Below are 18,478 nucleotides of genomic sequence, written 5' to 3' on the forward strand. Positions count from 1 at the left end.
TTTCATTATAGGAAATAAATTTTCCTCTGCAATTCCAACTTTACTTGGCAATATTCAAGGAGAAGAACTGCTGGTTTCTGAATGTGAGGGAGGAAGTCCTCCTGCTTCTCAAGATAGCAATAAGGATGAGCCTAAAAGTGGGCTGAATGAGGACCAAGCCATGATGCAGGACTGCTACAGCAAAATCGTTGATAAGCTGTCCTCGGCAAACCCAACTATGGTGTTACAGGTACAGAACAGCTCGTGTGTTTTAAAATTAGTTTTTATTACAACCACTCCCCTCTCCTCCCAGAAAAACCCACCTAAAAACAAAACCCCCAAAGTTGTTATGGAAATTATAGTTAAGGAGCAAAGCTTTTGAAATAATCAAAATTGGTTTTATAAACCTGTACTGATAGAGTTTCTGTAATTAGGTAATGAACAAAAGTGCATACATTTCACTTGAGATTTGCCGTGTTAGCAGAACTGTGCTGTGTAGACTTACAGACGAGCATGTCTGGATGTGCCGTGTGTGCAGGTTCAGATGCTGGTGGCCGAGCTGCGCAGGGTCACTGTTCTCTGGGATGAGCTCTGGTTGGGAGTTCTGTTACAGCAGCACATGTATGTCCTGAGACGAATTCAGCAGTTGGAAGACGAGGTGAAGAGAGTCCAGAACAACAACACCTTACGCAAGTATGTTTTTATCAACTTACACTTCAAAAACATAGCTGCCCCTTTTTATTAATGTAAAATACGTACAAAGTTTGCCATTTTAAGCAGTTTTAAGTGTACAATTCAGTTGCAGCAAGTACATTTGCAGTGTTGTGTCCAATTCCAGAACTTATCCATCCTCCCAAACAGCAGCTCTGTACCCATTTAATAGTACTTCCCCATCCTCCCCTAACCTTACCCCCTGCTCACCACTTGTCTACTTCCTATCTGTATGAATTTAACTATTCTGAGAACCTTGTGTGACTGGAAACATACAGTATTTGTCATTTTGTATATGGTTTGTTTCACTTACCATGTTTTGAAGGTTCATTCCATGTTGTAGCATGTGTCAGAATTTCCTTCCTTTTTATTGCTGAATCACATTCCATTGTATGGATGTGGGTATGTTAGCGTGTGCACTAAGTTGTTTCAGTCCTGATCAACTCTTTGCGACCCTGTGGACTGTAGCCCATCAGGCTCTTCTGTCCATGGGATTCTTCAGGCAAAAATCCTGGAATGGGTTGCCATGCCCTCTTCCAGGGGATCTTAATGACCCACGGATCAAACCTGCATCTCTCATGTCTTCTGCGTTGGCAGGGGGCTTCTTTATCACATTTTATTCATGCACTCTTCTTTTAGCTCTTGTAACCAATGCTTCTATCAGCATTGGTTTACAAGTATCTAAGTCCCTGCTTTTAATTATTTTGTGTGTGAGCCAGTGAATTTGCTGTGTCTTATGGTAATTCTGTGTTTAACTTGTAGAGGAACTGGTAAGCTGTGCACCAGGATTTCAGTTTCTCCATATCCTCGCCAACATTTATTGTTTTCTGTCTTACTGATAGTGACATCCTAATGGGTGTGGAATGGTATCTTTTCATGTGCTTATTGACTATTTGTATATCTCCTTTGTTTGTTTGAATCTTTTGCCTATTTTTGAATTGGGTTGTTTTATTGTTGTTGGAATTTTAGGAGCTCTCTAAATATTCTGGATTTTAATCCCTTTATCAGAATTTATTGATTTGCAAATGTTTTTTCCTATTTTGTATATTTTCCACTCTTGAATGAAGATGTCTTTTGATGCACAAAAGTTTTTAGTTTTGATGTAACCCAGTTAATCTGTTTTTTCTTTTGTTTTCTTCTAAGAGTTTTAAATGAAGTCTTAGCTTTTATGTTAAGGTCTTTGATCCATTTGACTGTTTTTTTGCATGTTAGTATCAGGTAACTCTCCAGCTTCATTCTTTTGTAAGCAGGTATCCAGCTTTCCTAGCACCATTTGTTAAAAGGAGAAGCTGTGTCTTTTATATGCTGGATTTTTTACAGTGCTGTTGTGGCCAGTTACTTTGCAAACAGTAATTTATTTTGATTATTCTTTTATGCTGTTTACTTATACTTGACAATTTAAATTATTCCCTGTTTGTATAACTCTTGTGTCTTTCTGGTCAGAGAAGAGAAAATTGCAATCATGCGTGAGAAGCACACAGCTTTGATGAAGCCCATCGTGTTTGCTTTGGAGCACGTTAGGAGCATCACAGCAGCCCCTGCAGAAACACCTCATGAAAAGTGGTTTCAGGATAACTATGGTGATGCAATTGAAAATGCTCTAGAAAAGCTGAAAACACCGTCAAACCCTGCAAAGCCTGGAAGCAGCTGGATTCCGTTTAAAGAGGTATAGAAAAATCTCAAGAATGCTACTGAAATGGGAAATTCTGAGAGATAGAAAACTTAAGCGGTCTCTTTTTACTTAGAACACAGAGAGAAGACTTTCTAAGCCCATGGAATACAGCCAGTGTTCAGTTGCTATAAAGAATATAGAGAAAGGTGTTTTCTTCATTTTTGAGAATTTGAGGTTGAGTGTCCTAGGGTTGCATCTACTGAGGGTTACCATCAAGGAAGAATATACTGGAAGGTGTTAGACAGGGAAGGGGCTTGACTGCCTGCTGTAGTCTCATAAAAGATTAACAAATTTAATCTTGTACCTATGTAGTTTTTCTTAATGGAGGGGTATTCAGTATTTCTGACAGACAAAATATTCACATATAACAGCATCAATTTTTATAAGTAATTTTTTTGACAGCAGTTCTGCATAGGCTGTTTGAAGAATGATTAGTATGTTTAAATATTTGAGAATCCTTATCTTTCATGATTTGAGCCACTTTATTTGGTTTGCATCTGTTTTAGCAATAGCACCATTAGTTGGGGGATCCTATTTATTACCTTGTATCTTTTTCTTATCCCTTCTTTCGCTGTCCCATTCCTATATTGATCTTAACTGATTTCCTTACTTCACTAATGAAAAACTGTTAAAAGCTACAGTGTAGAGACCAAGTACACCTGACTTTAAGGAGAAAATGTGAAGCAAGAGGAAATGCTTCATTCAGAGGAAATGCTTTAGGAGCTCAAGACAAGAGCACTATTGTGAAGGATGAAGTTTATTTGTGTGGCCTAGCCAAAACTTGTTTTCCTCATGTTCCAGCAGTAATTTCTTGCTTTGCGTTCTTCTCAGTAAATCAACCAAGAAACCCAGAGAAGACGGGAAGAATACTTTTTTTTATTTGGCCACACTGCTTGGGTTGTGGGATCTCAGTTCCCCAATCAGGGTTCCTGCCTGTGCCCCCTGCAGTGGAGTTTTAACCATTGGACCTCCCAGGAAGTCCCACTTTTAAAAAATTGATATATAGTTGATTTACAGTGTTGTATTAACTTCAGCTGTATAGCAGAGTGACTTTTTAATATATATTTGCTTTCATATCCTTTTCCATTGTGGTTTATCACAGGTTATTGAGTATAATTCCTGTGCTATATAGTAGCTCCTTGTTTATCCACCCTATATATGCTAGTCTGCATCTGCTCATCCTGATCCTTTCCTCTCCTGCACTCCTCCCATGGGGAATATTTTTTAAAAAAACCCTCTGTGTGTATGTGTGTGTGTGTGAAATAAGTCATAGAGAAAAATTTTTGAAGTACTGTGTCCCTCCATAATTATATCTTCCTCCCCACAACCAGTGCTCTGAATTTTGAATTAATCCTTATTTACTTAAAATAGGTTTTTGGATACATTTCTAAATGGTATAGTTTAGCCTCTCCTGTTTTTGAATCTCATATAAATGAGACTATATTTTATGTGTACATATGTGTTGTACCACTTCCATAAATGATTCATCAGCGTTAGGTTTTTGCTTTTGTTTTTTAAAATAATTCATCCATATTTTGTATACAGCTGAACACGAATAGAGTATTGAACAGTACCACAGTTTTTCTTTTGTCCTGTCAGTGAATACTTGAGGTGTTTCCAGTTACCTTTTTCCATTTACAAACAAATGTGGCTAAGGATTGATTAAAATTTTTCACGTGAAAGCAGAGCCCAGAGTTCATGAATTCTGGTGTAGATTATTGAGTTAGTTAAGTAGGGATACAGCTATACATGATCCTGTTCCTGTGAGTTATTAGAAAAATTGTGTGTTTTCTGCATACTTCAAATAGTCCGAGCTCTGAATTATTACTAAATTTTCAGATGGCTTTCTTCAAGGTGTGTGCCACTTTTAAGTTACCTGCCAATAACTCGCTCTATCTTTTGTTCTGTTGCTAGGACTAAACTGATCTGTTTGGGTGTTGATTGGACATAGCTTAACATTGGGGAATTAGTTTGCTATAAGTCTTGAATTTTGTGATCACAGCAGTGATTGTTTTATCATCTGCTGTGATTTCATTGCTTATTTGGGAGAGGTCTGAACAAAGTAGAAATCACCGAGAGCATATTAGCACATCAGTGTTTCCCTTCCCAGGAGGGCCCAAATATGTAACAGCAAATTAAATGAACTAGACAAGAGGTGTTTGTATTTTAAGTTTATCTTTAAGCCAGATTAAATGTAGAGGAAAGTAAGAGTGGTAACGATTATGTAAACTTTTGCTATCTTAAATATAGATAATGCTGAGTTTGCAACAGAGAGCACAGAAACGTGCAAGTTACATCTTGCGTCTTGAAGAAATCAGCCCGTGGCTGGCTGCCATGACTAACACTGAAATTGCTCTTCCCGGAGAGGTCTCAGCCAGGGACACCGTCACAATCCACAGTGTTGGTGGAACCATCACAATCTTACCTACTAAAACCAAGCCAAAGAAACTTCTCTTTCTAGGATCAGATGGGAAGAGCTATCCTTATCTTTTCAAAGGTGGGATTTAAAAGAGCATTAATCTGATTATTAATGTTTTCATGCTGTATGTGTGTGCTGTTTAGGTGAATTTCTGTATGTCATGAATAGCCTGGAGTATCATGTATTTTGATGGAAGTTGTTGGAAGCTGTGTAGTGTGATTTTCTGTTGTTGCTTATGAATTTATACAAGCTGGGCAACTGAGATACAGCTAATAATGCTGTATCTAATACCTTGTGACCGAATAGAATGTTCTTTAATGCTGTCATTATGCCCTTTTGACTGTCAGTTCTTGACTGTTATTGCTAATTGAGAGGGACACGAAAAAGTGGTATGTTTCCAGTCCCATTCCATTGCACTTCACCCTATTTGGTTATCTGTCCTAACTACTTTAATTTTGTTTCCACAGGATTGGAGGATTTACATCTGGATGAGAGAATAATGCAATTTCTGTCTATTGTAAATACCATGTTTGCAACAATCAATCGCCAGGAAACACCTCGTTTCCATGCTCGCCACTATTCTGTAACACCACTGGGAACTCGGTCAGGCCTAATCCAGTGGGTGGATGGAGCCACACCCTTATTTGGTCTTTACAAACGATGGCAACAACGGGAAGCTGCCTTGCAAGCGCAAAAGGTTGATTCAAATTAAAATACGTACTTTTATTTGAATGCTGATAAACAAGTATATGTATTAGTTTGTTCTCTGTTACATGTGAAATAAGTCTAGGCTTACTGCCCTTGAGCATTTTTTCAACTTTATGAGAGTTAAAGAAGGAATAAACATAACTTTAAGTTCCAACATCTAGACAAATAAAATGATTCTAAGCAGGATAGGTATGGGAAGGAGCAAGAGTTTGAACAAAGGAGACAGTAGAACAATTGCTGAAGGGTAGATCTCTGGAATTAGAAGGGTCATCTAAATTTTTGTCCAAGGTCTTCTTGAATACGTGTTGTTAATTTTGTATTATGATTAAGTCATACTGGTGAATGAAATATGTGCATAAATGAATGATAAATTTTTTAAACAGAATTATATGTTATAAAGAAGTGAAACTTGGATGTTGAGCTTGAATTGAACCTCAAGAAAATATAACAGTAAACCAAGTTTTCAATAAAGTGATAATACCTAATTAAGAAAAAGATAACGTAGATTGCAGTCAGTCCAGAAGAATTGGCTATTTGATGTGTGAGATTTACCTAGCTAGGTAGAGAATGCTGCTGAAAAACCAATTTTTAAAACACTACTTTATATTCAAGGTAATCTTTATCCTTGTTTAAGCAAAGTTAATCTTGCCTTAAAATTTTTTTCAAAGGCCCAAGATTCCTACCAAACTCCTCAGAATCCTGGAATCGTACCCCGTCCTAGTGAACTTTATTATAGTAAAATTGGTCCTGCTTTGAAAGCAGTTGGGCTTAGTCTGGATGTGTCCCGCCGGGATTGGCCCCTTCATGTGATGAAGGCAGTGTTAGAAGAGTTAATGGAGGCCACGCCCCCAAATCTCCTTGCTAAAGAGCTTTGGTCATCATGTGCCACCCCTGATGAGTGGTGGAGAGTCACACAGGTATGTGTTTTGTTCCGGGCTGTCGTCAATATTATTCTTTGCCTGCGTCCTCTCTTGTCTTGTTCACCCTCTTCCTGCAGCCCCTCTAGAATAAGTTTGAGACCTGCATTTGAATCTTATGTTGCACTTATTTTTATGAGGCATGGCCATGACTGTATGAAGGCAGAATGAAGGGGATTATGGATGAAATGAAAAGTGGAATAAAAACTTTAGAAAGGGAAAAACTAGAGAGACTGAAGAATAGTTGTTTTTTAAGTCCTGCATTCTGTTGATGATTAAGTGGAACCAACAAGGACCTCAGTGTTGGATGCTGCTGCTCACTGCAGTCTGTGATCACATGCGGCATCCCTGGAGAGCGCCAGCTATTTATTTAGAAATAAGGGAGTAGGATTGTGGAGGCTTGTAAATTGTAGAGAATCAAGACCATGTTGGAAGGAAATTTGCTAATAATGCCTAACTTGCTCCCCCCACCCCCTCTTCTTTAGTCTTACGCCAGATCTACTGCAGTCATGTCTATGGTCGGATACATAATTGGCCTTGGAGATAGACATCTGGATAATGTTCTCATAGATATGACGACTGGAGAGGTTGTTCACATAGATTACAATGTTTGCTTTGAAAAAGGTAAAATTAAAGTGGACTTTTTATATAAAGGGTCGAATATATTTTCGTGAAAGGACAAAAATATAATGATTTGTCTTTTCAAGGTAAAAGCCTTAGAGTTCCTGAGAAAGTACCTTTTCGAATGACACAGAACATTGAAACAGCACTGGGTGTAACTGGAGTAGAAGGTGTTTTTAGGCTTTCATGTGAGCAGGTATGTGGTTTTCTCTTACACCTCTTAGTGTACCTGTTAAATTAACAAGTCCTTTGGAATGAAAAACTACATTTTAATGAGGAAGCTTGTGGCAAAACTTAATTAAAAGTTTTCTGAAAACAGGTTCTACACATTATGCGGCGTGGCAGGGAGACTCTGCTGACGCTGCTAGAGGCCTTTGTATATGACCCCCTGGTGGACTGGACAGCTGGGGGCGAGGCTGGGTTTGCTGGTGCTGTCTATGGTGGAGGGGGCCAACAGGCTGAGAGCAAGCAGAGCAAGAGAGAGATGGAACGAGAGATCACTCGCAGCCTTTTTTCTTCGAGAGTAGCTGAAATTAAGGTGAGTCCAGTAATAATAAGTCATTTTCCCTTTTTTGTTAATAGTTAACAAGACCAGGGAATTCCTTGGTGGTCCAGTGGTTAGGACCTGGTACTTTCACTGCCAGGGCCTGGGTTCCAGCCCTCCTCAGGGAGCTAAGATCCTGCAAGCTGTGTAGTGCCACCAAAAAAAGAAAAAGGTTAACAGGTCCATAAAAAAAGTAAGACTGTCATGTATAATACTGAAATGGCCACCAAGTATGGCAGTTTGCTGTGATCATTTGCTAAGAAATGCTCACATGAAAAGACACAGTCACACTCCCACATGGGAGGTGGGTTAATAATTTGAAAAATATTATGCCTTTTTTAGTAGACTGAATGTGTTTGCCAGTAACTGTTTTAAATGTTCTTTAACTGGATTGTCTCCTTGATTTTGACTGGATAGTCTTCTCCTCCATGGTAGCCAGTGATGCTGATCTTGTTTTGTGTGGCATGGTGGTAGCTGCATGTTATTGTGTATTGTGGAATTGAGTCTTCATTTATGGCCATGTGAATTGATTGCGTTAGTTATCTTTATAAAAATGCGGGTGATCCACACTGGCTTTGTTGAGATTTAAGTATGATAGCATGTGCAGAACGTCCTTCTAACATGATCCTTTTGGCATACATCCTCATACCTCACAGTCGGCCTTATAAGAATCTTCCTAATTATGTCTTTTTACAGGTGAACTGGTTTAAAAACAGAGATGAGATGCTGGTTGTACTTCCCAAGCTGGATAGCAGCTTAGATGAATACCTGAGCTTGCAAGAGCAACTAACAGATGTGGAGAAACTGCAGGGCAAACTTCTGGAAGAAATTGAGTTTCTAGAAGGAGCTGAAGGAGTGGATCATCCTTCTCATACTCTGCAACACAGGTTTAAAACAAGTGTTGAACTCTTAATTTATCTTTATTCCATTAAGGAGAACTTTTGTATTTGTTTGAACATTACCACCTTGAATTAGAATTGTTGCAGCAACTCACATGAATAATCAAAGCTCTTGCAAGAACTGCAGTTTTTGAAGTATTAATAGAATTCACTAAAATTTTCAGCTTCATTGTATTTAGATGCTTGAGTTACTATGGGAGATGGTGGACATAGTGGTTAGAACCATGAACTTGGATTCAGAAAACCTGGGGTTTGGTTTTTTTTCTCTGCAGTTTGTCTGAATCCTTATTCATTTGTATGGTGGATTTTGTCCACATGGCCCAAGTTTTTTTGAGCTTTGATCTAAGTGAGAGTGAACCTCGCACAGAGTGGGTCCTGGTTCAGTGAAGGGTAGTGCCAGACACTGCAGGAGATGCTGAGATTACAGAGCTCTGTCTTCTGGTCTTCAAATAACTCTGGTAAATGTGGTAGAATTTTGTTTAAAATGTTGTGAGTATAGTTAGGGGACTATCAGTTCAGTTCAGTCACTCAGTTGTGTCCGACTTTTTGCAACCCCATGAATCGCAGAACACCAGGCCTCCCTGTCCATCACCAACTCCCGGAGTTCACTCAGACTCACGTCCATCGAGTCAGTGATGCCATCCAGCCATCTCATCCTCTGTCGGCCCCTTCTCCTCCTGCCCCCAATCCCTCCCAGCATCAGAGTCTTTTCCAATGAGTCAAGTCTTCGCATGAGGTGGCCAAAGTACTGGAGTTTCAGCTTTAGCATCATTCCTTCCAAAGAACACCCAGGGCTGATCTCCTTCAGAATGGACTGGTTGGATCTCCTTGCAGTCCAAGGGACTCTCAAGAGTCTTCTCCAACACCACAGTTCAAAAGCATCAATTCTTCAACGCTCAGCCTTCCTTCTTCACAGTCCAACTCTCACATCCATACATGACTACTGGAAAAACCATAGCCTTGACTAGATGGACCTTAGCTTTTGAATATGCTGTCTAGGTTGGTCATAACTTTTCTTCCAAGGAGTAAGCGTCTTTTAATTTCATGACTGCAGTCACTAGCTGCAGTGATTTTGGAGCCCCCAAAAATAGTCTGCCACTGTTTCCACTGTTTCCCCATCTATTTCCCATGAAGTGATGGGACCAGATGTCATGATCTTCGTTTTCCGAATGTTGAGCTTTAAGCCAACTTTTTCACTCTCTTTCACTTTCATCAAGAGGCTTTTTAGTTCCTCTTCACTTTCTGCCATAAGGGTGATGTCATCTGCATATCTGTGGTTATTGGGACTATAGCGTCAGGAAAACCAGAGGAGAAAAGGACATTTGAGTGGTGTCCTCAAGATTAAAAAGGAGCTTACCAGGCCATCCAGGTATGAGCAAAATGTACTTTTAGAGTGATGACAATTCCCAGCAGTCAGTTAAAATTTTTTCCTTCCACTAGGTATTCTGAACACACTCAACTACAGACTCAGCAGAGAGCTGTTCAGGAAGCAATCCAGGTGAAGCTGAATGAATTTGAACAGTGGATAACACACTATCAGGCTGCGTTCAGTAATTTGGAAGCGACACAGCTGGCCAGTTTGCTTCAAGAGATAAGCACACAGATGGACCTTGGTATGTTAGATGTACATGTGAGCATGTGAGTTTTGTTGTTATGTGTTTATGTGTGGAGTTCTGGTTTATACTCTTTCAGTGACTGCTGATTTGAAATGGCTTCACTGTAATGGATAATTATCTTTTACCAAAAGGTCCTCCCAGCTACGTGCCAGCAACAGCCTTTCTGCAGAATGCTGGCCAGGCCCACTTAATTAGCCAGTGTGAGCAGCTAGAGGGGGAGGTCGGTGCCCTCCTGCAGCAGAGGCGCTCGGTGCTGCGAGGCTGTCTGGAGCAGCTTCATCACTATGCAACTGTTGCTCTGCAGTATCCAAAGGCCATATTTCAGAAACATCGAATTGAGCAGTGGAAGACCTGGATGGAAGAGCTCATCTGTAATACCACAGTAGAACGTTGTCAGGAACTCTACAGGAAGTAGGTTGATCACTCTCGATTTTCTTTACTTCTCATTGGGACTGGAAGCAAAGTTGTGTTCACATTTTTAATTGCATAGTATTTCATTTTCTAAAAGAAATGATTGATAGATGGAATTTGAATGGAGTCACTTTCTTATGGTTTTAAGAGGGTTTAAACTCTTGTTTCGGAGAAGGCAATGGCACCCCACTCCAGTACTCTTGCCTGGAAAATCCCATGGACAGAGGAGCCTGGTAGGCTGCAGTCCGTGGGGTTGCTAAGAGTCAGACATGACTGAGCGACTTCACTTTGACTTTTCACTTTCATGCATTGGAGAAGGAAATGGCAACCCACTCTAGTATTCTTGCCTGGAGAATCCCAGGGACGGGGGAGCCTGGTGGGCTGCCATCTATGGGGTTGCACAGAGTCAGACACGACTGAAGCAACTTAGCAGCAGCAGCAAACTCTTATTTTCCTTTATAAGACAGTGTTTTCTGTAATTAGTTAAAAATGTATTTCACTCTTAGATAAAATGTATCTAAGAGTGGTGGGTTCAGGTAAAGAGAGCTGAATTCACATATTGATTCTGTCACTCAAATCATTTTTAGAAGTTACTTTTGCTCTTGAGACCTTTTCTGTAAAATGGAAATAATGATTTCTGCTCTTCAAAGTTTGAGTATCAAATACAGTAGTCAGTCTTGTCTTTGTTAGTATTTTGTAAGGTATGAACTCTCTTTTCAAGCGCCTCTTTCTCTTTTTTAAAGATATGAAATTCAGTATGCGCCCCAGCCACCCGCAACAGTGTGTCAGTTCATCACGGCCACTGAGATGACCCTGCAGCGGTACGCAGCAGACATCAACAGCCGACTTATTAGACAGGTGGAACGCTTGAAACAGGAAGCTGTCACTGTACCTGTTTGTGAAGATCAGTTGAAAGAAATTGAGCGTTGTATCAAAGTTTTTCTTCACGAGAATGGAGAGGAAGGATCTTTGAGTCTAGCAAGTGTTATTATTTCTGCCCTTTGTACTCTCACAAGGTGAGTTAGCTGACATATCATTGTGACTATTTCATTGTTCTGCAAACATTGGTGCTTATAGAGAGTTCATGTGTTTTTTGTTTGATCCCAAAATTAAGATATCCTTGTACTTTCTATTAGTCTTGCCCAGTGTAAGACTGCTTTATTTTTTTTTTTCTCCCAGATTTTGAGGTATCCTATTTGTGTGGGTTCCACTAAGTCAGTTTCACTGTACAAATATTTATCTCATTCAGGCGTAACCTAATGATGGAAGGAGCAGCATCGAGTGCTGGAGAGCAGCTGGTTGATCTGACTTCTCGGGATGGAGCCTGGTTCTTGGAGGAGCTCTGCAGTATGAGCGGAAATGTCACATGCCTGGTTCAGCTACTGAAGCAATGTCATTTAGTGCCACAAGACTTAGACATTCCTAACCCCATGGAAGCATCTGAGGCTGTTCATTTGGCTAATGGTGTATACACCTCACTTCAGGTGAGCACTTCTAAATTAGCTTAAATTTTGTAAGGTTGTTTTAAATGTTGAGTGTTGTATTTTTCATTTCTGGTTCTGAAAAGCAGTTTGACTTCAAGCTTTAATGTTGCTTTATCTAAACTCAGGAAGCATTAAAGTAGGTTTCTCACATATTTACAGGAATTAAATTCAAATTTCCGGCAAATCATATTTCCAGAAGCACTGAGATGTTTAATGAAAGGAGAATACACATTAGAAAGTATGCTTCATGAGCTGGACAGTCTTATTGAGCAGACAACTGATGGTGTTCCTCTGCAGACTCTAGTTGAATCTCTTCAAGCCTATTTAAGAAATGCAGCTATGGGACTTGAGGAAGAAACGCATGCTCATTACATCGATGTTGCCAGGCAAGTGAATGCTAAGCTGTGCTGTTTTCTTGTGAGAGAGTTGGGAAGGCAGGTAGGTTTTAAGTTTTATCTGTCTTTGGCTGTGCTGGGTCTTCATTGCTGCTCAGGCTATTCTCTAGCTGTGGCACGCAGGGGCTGCTGTGTAGTTGCAGTGGCTCCAGTTTTTCATCGCGGTGGCTTCCCTTGTTGTGGAGCCTGGGCTCTAGGGCACATGGACGTCAGTAGTTGGGGCTTGTAGGCTCAGTAGTTGCAGTTCCTGGGCTCTGGAGCACGGGCTCAATAGTTGTGGTGCACGGGTGTAGTTGCTCCAAGGCATGTGGAATCTTCCCAGATGAGGCATGCAGCCCATATCTCCTTTATTAGCAGGTGGATTCCTTACCACTGAACCACTGGGGAAGCCTCAGTAATACCTTTTTAAAAAAACTTTCATTTGGGGGAATTCCTTGGTAATCTAGTGGTTAGGATTCCGTGCTTGGAAAGGGTGCAGGTTCTGTCCCTGGTAGATTCTGCAAGCTGTATGGCATGGCTAAAACAAAACCAAAACATTTCCCGTCCCCCTCACCCCACCCCACCCCCCCCACCCCCCCCACCCCACCCCCCCCCCGCCCTGCCAAAAAAAAAAAGCAAAAAAAATCCCTTTTATTTGGAATTAATTACAGATTCATAGGAAGTTGTATTTTTTTTAAAAAACATTGTTCAGGGATATCTTATGTAGCCTTCACCCCTCCTTCAGTGTAGCATGTTGCATACCTGTGGTACAGTAGCAACACCATGAAATTGACTTTGGTACAGTCCACAGAGCTTATTCAGGTTTCACCAGTTACATGTGTACTCGTGTGTGTGGCTTTATTACATACACATACGTATTCTTGAAGGGCTGTAGTTTTTACCATACTTGGGCTCACACACAAGGTGGAATGTGGTAATTTTTAAGCCAGCGCTTGAAATTCAATGGGAGCATCTGTGCCAGTTTAGTCTGCTAATGGAGTATACACGTCACTTCAGGTGAACACTTGTTAGCTTAAGTTTTATAAGTTTGTTTTAGGTATTGAACTTTGTATTTCTCAGCTCTTAAATCTAGGAAAATAATTTGACTTTGAAACATGTAGAGCTTGAACAGTTTCTTCAGCCATGCAGTGTACCCAAAGCTAAACCCTAAGCCCCTTTGTCCCTTGTGATTCAGGGCCTCTTTCTTTGGCATTCTGTCCAGTTACTGTCAGAAAATATAATTGAGAGAATTGCAGTGAATTGACCCACCATACTTCCTCCCATGGGAAAATTACAAGATATAAGAAAGCAGAGAGAACAGTATAATGAAGCCCCATTTCACCACCTTCAGTAATAATCTGCACTGTGATTAATCCTGCCCCCCCCACCCCCCTTTTTTTTTTTTTTTGCTTCTGGTTAATCTTGTTTAAATTGTACTGCTCTGGTTACTTTGAAGCAAATACCTTTTCATTCTTAAACTGCAGGAGAAATGTATATCTAAAATGTAGACTTATTTTCTTACGAGGCCCTTATTTCATAAGAAACAGTAACAACTCCTTAATGATTTCTTTTATCCTGCATTCAAAATTTTCCTATTTTCTCATGTTTCTTTTAGTTTTATCATAAAATTTAAAAAACAAGTGTAATTAGTATAGCATAAACATTTGTCAGCTAAATAATGAGATTATTTGTGGAAGAGCTTTATCATAAAGTTCCTAGCATTACTTTAAAAGTTAGATGCTAGGTCTGTACACTTCTTTCTCACTGAAGTTCAGCCCTTACTTTCCCTTGATGTCTAATCTAGATCCCCTTTACTCTCAAAGGGAGGGATATTTACTTCCATGTATGTATTGGGTGACAGACTTCATGTTTGATTCTGCTACAGCCTGAATGTAGCTTGTGTTAGAGAAACTTTCTGGTAATCTAAATGGAAATTTTATACCATCATATAGCTCTTTTTCTATTATAAATTTCTCTGATAGCCTAAACTTATATAAAATGTTTAACATGGTGCTTGCATAAACTTGCATTAACACTATGCAAATCTTAAGTTAATTATAACGTGAGAGCAAATTTCTCAAGACCTACCTTCAAACTGTGCATTATTCAAAACTCAGCATGCCAAAAATGATAGCTATTTCCATTCACTGTCTATAGCTCACTCTGTCATGTGACAGTAGCGTGAAGATACTTGACAACTTTGCTAGGTCCACCACCTTTAGAATTGTGTGCCTCTTGATTTTTTTTTAATATTGGAAGTATAGATTATTTTATGTTCTGTATATAAAGAGATACTGTAATATTTTACATAGTTCTTTTATAATTATCATAACTTCAGTTTGCATAAAATTTAATCACATGAACAATCGCTAATAACACTCCTTCCTTCATAAAAAGACTTTTTCCTAGACTCTGCATACTAGCTGTAAGACTTGTTGATCTTAACGTTTCCCCCCAAATATATTACTGTTTAGGAATGGTTTTAACTCCTTTTTCTTTTCCTCTAGAATGCTTCATGCTCAGTACGGTGAATTAATCCAACCAAGAAATGGTTCAGTTGATGAAACACCAAAAATGTCAGCTGGCCAGATGCTTTTGGTAGCATTTGATGGCATGTTTGCCCAAGTTGAGACTGCTTTTGGCTTATTGGTTGAAAAGGTAAATAATTGACCTGGTTTGATGAATAATGCATGTGTAGTAAAGTAGTTGTTCTGTGTTTGGAGAGTGGAGAAATGAACTTTCTTTTCTTTCATTTACATAGCTAAATAAGATGGAAATTCCTATAGCTTGGCGAAAGATTGACATTATACGGGAAGCCAGGAGCACCCAGGTCAATTTTTTTGATGATGATAATCACCGACAGGTGCTGGAAGAGATCTTCTTTCTAAAACGACTGCAGACAATTAAGGAGTTCTTTCGGCTCTGTGGTACCTTTTCTAAAACTTTGTCAGGTAATATTTCACACTTAAGCCAGATTTGTACTTTGGAGGGAAATGGGATAGAGCAGGCTTAATTTAACTGTAAATTAAAGTCTTAAGTTCATATAAGTTTTCAAATTCTTAAGTTAGCATTATCACCTTATTTTAGTATTGTATGAAATACTTAGAGAAAATTTTCCTTTTTTAGGATCAAGTTCACTTGAAGATCAGAATACTGTAAATGGGCCTGTACAGATCGTCAACGTGAAAACCCTTTTTAGAAACTCTTGTTTCAGTGAAGACCAGATGGCCAAACCAATAAAGGCATTCACAGCTGACTTTGTGCGGCAGCTCCTGATTGGACTCCCCAACCAAGCCCTGGGCCTCACACTGTGCAGCTTCATCAGTGCTCTAGGGGTAGACATCATTGCACAGGTGGAGGCAAAGGATTTTGGTGCTGAAAGCAAAGTTTCTGTTGACGATCTGTGTAAGAAGGCAGTGGAGCACAACATCCAGATCGGGAAGTTCTCTCAGCTGGTCATGAACAGGGCGACTGTGCTGGCGAGCTCCTACGACACTGCCTGGAAGAAGCACGATTTGGTGCGCAGGCTGGAAACCAGCATCGCCTCCTGCAAGACAAGCCTGCAGCGCGTCCAGCTGCACATCGCCATGTTTCAGGTAAGTATTTCCCTTCATAAAGGGGTAAGCCGGGAAATTACTATAGAACAATATAAAGAAGAGAACATTTTAAACTTCTCAAATGGTGCCAGCCCGGAACAAACACAGCTTTAACATTGCTGTAACATTTCTTGTTTACGGAGTTGTGATCATTTTATGTTTATAGTTTGTGTCCTTTTAGTTAGTTTCCATCAATGTTTTATGGTTATGTTAGTGTTAGCATTAAATGTTATTTGTAAATGTAATTTCTTTTTCTTTCAATTGGAGTATAATTGCTTTACAGTGTTGTGTTCATGTTTGCTGTACAACAGAGTGAATTAGCTGTGCATATAAATATATCCCCTCCCTATTGAGCCTCCCTGTCCCCCACCCTGTATATGTAATTTCTAACAATTGAATTTATTTGTTCAGTTCAGTTCAGTTGCTCAGTCGTGTTTGACTCTTTGTGACCCTATGAATCGCAGCACGCCAGGCTTCCCTGTCCATCCCAGAGTTAACTCAAACTCATGTCCATCGAGTTGGTTATGCCATCCAGCCATCTCATCTCTGTCTTTTCCAGTGAGTCAGCTCTTCACATGAGGTGGCCAAAGTATTGGAGTTTCAGCTTTAGCATCATTCCTTCCAAAGAACACCCAGGACTGATCTCCTTTAGAATGGACTGGTTGGATCTCCTTGCAGTCCAAGGGACTCTCAAGAGTCTTCTCCAACACCACAGTTCAAAAGCATCAATTCTACGGTGCTCAGCTTTCTTCACAGTCCAACTCTCACATCCATACATGACCACTGGAAAAACCATAGCCTTGACTAGACGGACCTTTGTTGGCAAAGTAATGTCTCTGCTTTTGAATATGCTATCTAGGTTGGTCATAACTTTTCTTCCAAGGAGTAAGCGTCTTTTAATTTCATGGCTGCAATCACCATCTGCAGTGATTTTGGAGCCCCCAAAAATAGTCTGACACTGTTTCTACTATTTCCCATCTATTTCCCATGAAGTGATGGGACTGGATGCCATGATCTTCGTTTTCTGAATGTTGAACTTTAAGCCAACTTTTCCACTCTCCTCTTTCACTTCCATCAAGAGGCCTTTTAGTTCCTCTTCACTTTCTGCTCTAAGGGTGGTGTCATCTGCATATCTGAGGTTATTGATATTTCTCCCGGCAGTCTTGATTCCAGCTTGTGCTGCTTCCAGTCCAGCCTTTCTCATGATGTACTCTGCATAGAAGTTAAATAAGCAGGGTGACAATATACAGCCTTGACGCACTCCTTTTCCTATTTGGAACCAGTCTGTTGTTCCATGTCCAGTTCGAACTGTTGCTTCCTGACCTGCATATAGGTTTCTCAAGAGGCAGGTCAGGTGGTTTGGTATTCCCATCTCTTGAAGAGTTTTCCACAGTTTATTGTGATCCACACAGCAAAGGCTTTGGCATAAAGCAGAAATAGATGTTTTTCTGGAACTCTCTTGCTTTTTCCATGATCCAGCGGATGTTGGCAATTTGATCATATTCCTTGTGTACTGGCTAACTTATTTCCAAAGTGACATCTTGTTTCCCTGAATCTCTAAGTTCTCTGCATACATCCTGTCATCATTTGTGAACTGTTTTTAAGAAGCCCGTTTTTGTCCTTGTTTGTTTCGGGGCAGTACAGGCTTTGGGAGTGAGATAGATTTGGATTTGGGTATATGAACTTACCTTTAACCTCCCTTAAGATATGATTTCCTTACCTGTAGAATGGGGACAGTACTCTCTAAAAGGTTGATGACTGTGTGAATTGAAAATGATGATCTGGGACTTCCCTGGTGACACAGTGGATAAGAATCCACCTGCTAATGCAGGGAACACGGATTTGATCCCTGGTCTGGGAAGATTCCACATGCCTTGGAGTGAGTAACTACTGAGCAACTAACTACTGTGCGCCACAACTACTGAGCCCACATGCTGTGACTTCTGAAGCTTGCGTGCACTGGAACCTGTGCTCTGCAACAGGGGAAGCCACTGCAGTGAGAAGCCCATGCACTGCAACAGGAGAGAGCCCCACTCTCAGCAGCTAGAGAAAGGCCGCACGGCAGCGAAGACCCAGCGCTGCCAAAAATAATACTTTTTTAAAAAAAGAAAAAAAAAGGTGATCTGTGTAAGATAATAAGCACAGTATAAATTATAGATTTTTTTCTTACTTCTTTACTTCAATATTGTCAGTAGCTTCAGTCAGGTGGACTCATGGAGTAGCAATGGGGCTGTAGTATCGGGTTCTGGTTTGGCCCAAACATTGGTTACTTTGTATCATTTATATTGAAGCCACTTCCCCAGAGTGGAGTTGGTGGGGCATGGAACCAGTGTATTTTTCTCTTTGCAGTTTTATCAGTTAGCTGGTTTCTTAGCTCAGAAGTTAAGAAAAGTAATTTATTCAGATTCTGAAGTTGCATTTATTATAGGTTAGCAGTCCATCTAGCACATTGGGATTTTTTTTTAAATAACATCTATTTTGAAAAATCTTTTATTTATTTACTGGCTGTTTTGGGTCTTTGTTGGCT

At 40.0% G+C, this 18,478-nt stretch overlaps 1 protein-coding gene across 1 annotated transcript in view; it reads left to right on the forward strand.

Moving 5' to 3' along the window:
• SMG1 (SMG1 nonsense mediated mRNA decay associated PI3K related kinase) overlaps window positions 1-18,478 on the forward strand; it is a 94,782-nt gene that overhangs the window by 64,276 nt on the left and 12,028 nt on the right. Inside the window, exons 37-54 of the mRNA XM_068967127.1 lie at window positions 12-229; window positions 518-672; window positions 2,134-2,356; window positions 4,613-4,859; window positions 5,249-5,478; window positions 6,158-6,406; window positions 6,892-7,030; window positions 7,114-7,223; window positions 7,347-7,565; window positions 8,268-8,458; window positions 9,911-10,083; window positions 10,218-10,497; window positions 11,241-11,513; window positions 11,747-11,981; window positions 12,141-12,367; window positions 14,863-15,013; window positions 15,117-15,306; window positions 15,482-15,951. Of these exons, the coding sequence (XP_068823228.1) occupies window positions 12-229; window positions 518-672; window positions 2,134-2,356; window positions 4,613-4,859; window positions 5,249-5,478; window positions 6,158-6,406; window positions 6,892-7,030; window positions 7,114-7,223; window positions 7,347-7,565; window positions 8,268-8,458; window positions 9,911-10,083; window positions 10,218-10,497; window positions 11,241-11,513; window positions 11,747-11,981; window positions 12,141-12,367; window positions 14,863-15,013; window positions 15,117-15,306; window positions 15,482-15,951 (3,980 nt within the window). The remainder of the gene's footprint in view (window positions 1-11; window positions 230-517; window positions 673-2,133; window positions 2,357-4,612; window positions 4,860-5,248; window positions 5,479-6,157; window positions 6,407-6,891; window positions 7,031-7,113; window positions 7,224-7,346; window positions 7,566-8,267; window positions 8,459-9,910; window positions 10,084-10,217; window positions 10,498-11,240; window positions 11,514-11,746; window positions 11,982-12,140; window positions 12,368-14,862; window positions 15,014-15,116; window positions 15,307-15,481; window positions 15,952-18,478) is intronic.

The sequence above is a fragment of the Capricornis sumatraensis genome, chromosome 3, assembly GCF_032405125.1.
Source record: "Capricornis sumatraensis isolate serow.1 chromosome 3, serow.2, whole genome shotgun sequence".
Classification (NCBI taxonomy): Eukaryota; Metazoa; Chordata; class Mammalia; order Artiodactyla; family Bovidae; genus Capricornis; species Capricornis sumatraensis.